We start from the raw sequence: 6,780 nt of genomic DNA on the forward strand, positions 1-6,780 counted from the left end.
GAGAAGAATTTTCTCCTGCTTTTCTATCTGTTGAGGAATTATTCATATCATAAGAAGACTTCAATCGATAAGTTAAATCTTATTTTACAAGTAACTGTTAAAACAACTGGAAACGTTTCAGATGGACTGAGATGAGACGTCATCAGAGTTCAGCGCCAGGCAGACGTCACGTTAGCAACAATAAATACACACAACTGGATTTACGCTCACTGTACAAGATTAACACCAGCCTACGTTACACAGCAGTTCTGATGATATATATTTATAATGTATATGTACACTATCATATCTGGAGGTGGCCTCCTGAAGGTCAGAGTGAGAAACCAGCTGTGAAGCGAGGAGCAGTTTTCACGTCGGCCACAAAGAAACAAACAATCCACAAGAAAACTGAATAATCAGCTGCTGTTTTCCTTCAAATTTAAAAAGCTTCAGGAACGTTTTTTACATCACGAGAAATAAAGTGAGGAGGAAAAGATTTTGGACCAAAATGTGGTCGAACAGAAACGGAATGAAAAGAGTGAGACTGAGGAAGTGGGAGGAGCCTGAAGTCGACGAGTTCAGACGAACAAATCAAGTTTCACTTTCTGATCGATTCTCATCAGTTAAAAGTTAAATAAAACAAAATCGTTCTTGACGACCTGTGATGAAAATTCTGAATCCATGCTCTAAATGTTCCAGAACTCGTTTCTGCAAAAATAAATCCAGAAATACCTGAAGTTCAGACATTTGAAAAGAAGATTGTCTTTATGAACTTTAAACTTAATTTCGATGAGAAGCCAAAAGGCTTTGACGTCAAAGAGCAGCGGTCGGGACTCGAGATGTTTGAGGTGAATGAACAGGAATGAGGAGAAGATGTAAACGACTCAAAACACATGAATTCAGTTTAAAATGTAAACGTGGCTTCAATCAGGAACTTTAAATACAAAATAATTTAATGGGAAGAAAAAGTCATCAAGTCCTGAAGCTGAGTCGTTTCCTCGTCTGATGAACTTTGAATGAAGATGTGAAAACTTCCTCAGCTTCATTTTACACTCTTAACATTTTGGGGCTAAAATGAAATTGACCACGAGAGAATCTTTTCAGTTTCTGCCTCAGAAAAGAAAACTAAGGACAAAGGAGTCGGACACGAGACCGGAGCTCGGCTGCAGACGCGGCTCAGACCATGAAGCGGTGCTCCTTCCCGTCATGGGCCATCAGGATCACGTTGCGGTTGGACGTCCAGATGAGGCGGGCGAGCTTCAGGTGGTTCTGGGAGCCCGGGGACGCCGGCTGCACCGGAGGAACCTGGTAGGTCTTAATGCAGCGGAGCTGAGGGGCCGAGTTCAGCATCCCGATGCTCCCCAGCAGACTGGTGTTCATCTGGGGACCAGCACAACATGAGACTCTGTCCACTGGTCAATAATCAACACGTCCTCTGGGTAAAGACTTCAGCACCTTCAAGGAGGTTATGTTTTCACCCCTGGACATTTAGGTTCTGTTTGATTACGCAAAAATCTACTGTGAATTTGCTTTTAGTGATGAACTGATGAAACCTCGTAGGAAACGAAGACACTGAAAAACCTCGTTAGTAGTTCGGACTCTGAGCGGCTAGCGGCTAACGGCTAGCGGCTAGCAGCTAGCGGCGGAAAGCAAGGAGCTGCAGCAATGGACGGTCTGAGGACAGTGATGAGTTTTCTGGACATTAGATCATTTAAACATTTTACAATTAACACTAATCAACTTTATCAACCTGAAGATGAACTTCTCTTTTAAAATGTGAGTTTTCTGTCGCTGCATCTTGTGAAGAAGTCAGAGTCTGAAACTGGACACAGCCTGAGAGAGTGTGTGTGTGTGTGTGTGTGTGTGTGTGTGTGTGTGTGTGTGTGTGTGTGTGTGTGTGTGTGTGTGTGATAGTGTGTGTGTGTGTAGGAAAAACCCAGCCAGTAGAAACTCTATCGTTTCCTGAGACGACGCTGCCCCTCCCTCACACACACACCGACACAGCGTCTGCCAGCTCATTACCACAGCAGCCGTCCTGCCGGCGCAGCAGCAGCGGTTTATGCTTACAGTAATGCCATGTGTGTGTGTGTGTGTGTGTGTGTGTGTGTGTGTGTGTGTGTGTGTGTGTGTGTGTGTGTGTCGGCAGACAGTCGTGTCAGAGGTCGTAAAGACCTTTCATTCAAAATAACAGTTCTGGGAAGACGATAAGAAGAACACGTCTGTCTGTGTTGACTGTCTGCTCACATTCCTCTGAGTGACACTTCAGGTTTTATAAGTGAATTCATAAATAAAAAATTATGAATCTATAGAAAAATTTGAATAATTAAATAGGTCAAATGAGAAGAAGTTACTTGTTGTCGATTAAAGTCAGACTGAGTCTCAGCTTCACTGCTGCTAAAATTAACTTTTTTAATGTTTCTGACAGAGAAATGACGTCTTGACCAATCAGTGAGAGATGAATGTGTGTTGGTGTGTGTGTGTCATTCACCTGCCAGAAGGAGATGTGGCTGTCGGTGTTAGAGTAGGTTGCTAGGTAACGGCCGTCAGGGGCGAACGACACCGATGTGATCGGACCCTTATGACCGTGGATGTTCTGCAGAGAGAGAGAGAGAGAAAACATCATTATTATTAATATTACTTTGTATTTGTAACAGAAATCGGTTTTACGTCAAATACAGAGAAGAAGATAAACCGATGAGGAAGAAGACGACTGAAGTTTCCTGCTGACAAAGACTGATGTGATGTAAACATGTTCATTCACAATAAATCATATGAAACACATGTGTTATTAAGAAACTGTCCCTGGAAAAGAAAAGATGGAAAATAATCAAATATGGACAAAACAACTTTAAATGGATCCAGTGTTTATCTCGTGTGCAGCTCAACACTGACGTGATCTCATCAGTTTATTATATCAAGTTCGTTTCCTCGTGTCGACGTCTCCAAACATCTGCAGCAGCTGTTTCTCTCTCCTGCGACGACGTGATGAAGAACAAACTTTCCTCCTCGTTGAAATTTTATAAAGTCGCCTCAGAAAAAGACTCATTTTGCCGCGACGCCGCCCAGATCCTCCTGGACAGTGGTGTTCGGTGGAGTTAACTCCATCAGGCGCGGGGCAGCTTCTGCTCCAACATATGCTGCCGTTCGCCTGCAGAACTCTGGGGACGGAATCAAGCGACGCCGCGCCACGTGTAACGCAATAAACCGTCCCACCAGATGCACGGTGTGTGAGGCAATAACCGCCCCCCCACCCCCCGCCTCCGCCCGCGACTGGCTTTACAAACTCTCACCTCCAGATGAGATTAAGACGCGTCGCCTCAGGCGCTCAGACCCCGAAATAATAACCGTCTGCGGCGATTAAAGCAGAAAAAACTAATAATGCAATGAAATAAAAATCTCATCTTTTTAATTCGTTCTCTCCGTCCTTTCTTTTTGCTGGAAACACTATTAGATTCCAGCAGAAAAAAAATAATCTCTCCGGTTCCTTCACCTCTTTCCTTCATCTCTCTCCTAATGAATCCCTTCATTTTGATTTCTTTCACCTTCCAGTGTTCACCCCCGTCACCAGTTCTCCTGCAGTAGTTTCTCCTAATCCCATTTAACATCACCAGTGTTCAGAGTGTGGAGGTGAAAACTGTCTGTCGGCAAATATTCATCAAACCAAAAAACATTTAGGACCAAAGTCTACTTTTCAAAATCTCCACAACTGAAGAACCTTAATGTCCAAATTCATCTAAAACTTAAAATATACGTGATAAAAACATTTCTTTGATTTATTTTTCTCACTGTGGTTATTGTTAAAACCATCAAACACCAAAACACACTCTGACCTACAGCCACTGGCCAATCAGAGCTCCTGCTGCTGCTCTGTGGGTGGGACTTATTGTGTCAGTGTGTTTATGAAATGGAACATTTTAATGTTAAATCAGCACAAAACTTACATGAGGATGAGAAATGATATGAGAGGCAGCAACTGGAGTGAATGATTTAAAATTAAAAACAAAATCAGGACAAATGAACGATACGCTGTCGTCCAATCAGAGCGCAGGGCTGAAAGATTCAACACAAAGATGAGTGGAACAATTTAATGTGATTCAAATATTGATGATTTCATATATATTATGATGAGTGTGTGAGTGCGTGTGTGTGCGTGTGCGTGTGTGTGTGTGTCACGGTGGACTGAATACCAAATCAATCAGCCTATCAGAGAGCAGTGAAGCAAACTGAAACCATTTACAGCAGCACTCTGTACTTCACTACACCTGACGCCTGGGGACTGTGTGTGTGTGTGTGTGTGTGTGTGTGTGTGTGTGTGTGTGTGTGTGTGTGTGTGTGTGTGTGCACGTCACAGAAGGCTCATCCCATTTTGTTTCCATCCCCCATGATTGACAGCTCTTAAGCTCCACCTCTTAAGCTCCACCTCATAATAATATTTTCCTCGTACGATGCTCCTGGTTGAGCGAACGCGACTTCGAGCACTAAACTGTTAAATAAGTTGATTTCAAAGTGTATTTGGTTAATTTCTGTTTAAATAAATCCACTTCCTGTTGCGGGGCGCCGGCCACATGGAGGTGAATGTGGGTCCTGAAAGTTTTGTCAACCACGAGGACCTGAGGCTGCTCTTTGATTGGTTGTTACAGATTTACCACGGGACACTCCCACTGTTATTTACAGCCAATAGGTATTGATTTACATTTTTTTTTAAATCTAATGTGATTGGTTGAGCCCCTCGACGCCGTCTCAGGTGCGTCCGACGTCACCGAGTCACTTCCACTGCGACAAGCCGACAAGAAAGGAAGGAGATGAAGGAGCTGATTTACAGGTTCAGCAGCGAGTGATGAGGACGAGTTTACTTTGAACAGATCCGGAAATATTTGATCACCGTTTTTTCACGTTGTGAGATGAAGAGATTTTCCAGATAAAAACCTCAGACATGTGTAAACGAGTGACATCACTGACTGTGAGTCGTCTGGTGCCTGTCGGGCCTTGAAGAGATGAATCCTACTAAGAGACGCTCTAGTTTTATTATTGTCCGATATATCTGTGTCAGCCCCTACGAATCCATATCAGTTCTACTGTAGCGTGAGTCGGAGCGCCACTCGCCCGGCTCATTATGGGATGTAGAGGATGGAGAGTGGGAGGTGTGAAGCTGCACCTCCAGCCACCGACGTTTCCTCCGGATTCAGAAAGAAACAGATGCAGACGGAGAGAAAGATCATTCAGATTGTTTCTTTGTGTTCAATTAGTGGAGTCTGTTAAAGAAGCCGAGCAAGCAGCTGGACACACACACACACAACCCCACACACACACACACACAACCCCACACACACACAACCCCACACACACACAACCCCACACACACACACTGAGTAATGCAGCTGACAAAGGACTGTTCACGGAGGCTGATCAAAGCTGTGGCAGATGGTCATGCAGGGACAAGCTAGCTACGGTTAGATGGACACACACACACACACACACTCACACACACACACTCACACACACACACTCACACACTCACAGATTATGAGTAAAAACTCTCACATCATCTTTTCCTTCATCTCCTCCTGATTCTTTCTTCACTTCCTTCCTTAGTTATCACTTCATCTCCATTTGGCTCATTTGAACCCATCATCCCTCCGTCACTCTTCTCTTCTTTCTTTCCTCCTTCACTCTTTTCCCTCCTCCTCTTTTCTCTGATTTCACAAATCAAACCATTTATTTATCTTTTTGTTTTTCTGTGAACTGAGCATCTGGGACCTCATGAAAATATAAACACAAATGTTTTTATAATAAGAAAAGCTTGTTATTATTTATCCCAAACTTCCTGAAGTGCTTTGACAAATTCCACAAATGTGTTAAAACTTATGTCCCATCTGCTAACATGGAGGAGGCGGGGTTTATGACCTGTACTGCAGCCAGCCACCAGGGGGCGATCAAGATGATTTGTCTTCATTATTGGGACATGAAAACATTATATAACGAATAAACTCCAGAATCAATAAGGAGAATCTGAACTAATGAAACCTAAAAGATACACATTCCTATAAAGAGAATAAAGCTCACACACACACACACACACACACACACACACACACACACACACACACACACACACACACACACACACACACACACACACACACACACAAAGGCGTCGTCTATTAAATGTTAATTACTTCAAATAAAACACAAAGGGAAAGCGTCTCCTGTCTTTATGTCGTGAACACAAACGTAAACACACAAGATGTTGGCTGAACAGGGGCCAGTGCAGTTATCAGATATAAATGACCCCCCCCACCAGACTAGACTGCTCAGGTTACTGCAAATCAATACACAGCAAATTACCAACACACACACACACACACACACTGCACAATCACACACACACACACAATCAAACGTAAAAGTGTGCAAAGACAGAAGCGTGATTAAGAGACTCATCACTTCATCGTTAATCAACGATCGAGGGAAAGAAAATAAGTGACAGCAACAAAACTCCTCCTTCCTCCTGTCGTTTCTCCTCCTCTCTCATCCCCCCCCACCCCGGTTCCTGCTCTCCCATCGTTCCCTCTCTTTTCTCCCTCGGCTCTCCTCCCACAGGAGAAAGTTACAAACTCACAGAAAGGTAAAGAGCCAGGTTAGAGGAGAATGTACTGATGGAAGATTGAGGATTTGTGGAAAGCACCTCTATGACTAAAAGATTTTGACTGTTGCCGTGGTGATCAACGATGTATCATTATAATTATTATCATTACAGAACAGTGACATTTTCCAACAATGCAAGAAAGATGTAGGAAAAGG

General features: G+C 43.5%; 1 protein-coding gene across 3 annotated transcripts in view; it reads right to left on the bottom strand.

Annotated features, from left to right (window-relative positions):
* Positions 1-395: 395 nt before the first annotated feature.
* Positions 396-6,780, bottom strand: part of LOC117771295 (WD repeat-containing protein 7) — a 64,640-nt gene continuing 58,255 nt past the window's right edge. For 2 of the 3 annotated variants that reach the window (XM_034601495.1, XM_034601494.1), the window contains exons 30-31: positions 2,468-2,572; positions 792-1,359 (exon numbers count right to left, since the gene is read on the bottom strand). In XM_034601495.1, coding sequence (XP_034457386.1) covers positions 1,156-1,359; positions 2,468-2,572 — 309 coding nt within the window. In that variant the 3' untranslated portion in view covers positions 792-1,155. Of the gene's footprint in view, positions 1,360-2,467; positions 2,573-6,780 lie in introns of all 3 variants that reach the window. The other variant, XM_034601496.1, reaches the window with a different exon arrangement.

Source organism: Hippoglossus hippoglossus, chromosome 12, assembly GCF_009819705.1.
Source record: "Hippoglossus hippoglossus isolate fHipHip1 chromosome 12, fHipHip1.pri, whole genome shotgun sequence".
Classification (NCBI taxonomy): domain Eukaryota; kingdom Metazoa; phylum Chordata; class Actinopteri; order Pleuronectiformes; family Pleuronectidae; genus Hippoglossus; species Hippoglossus hippoglossus.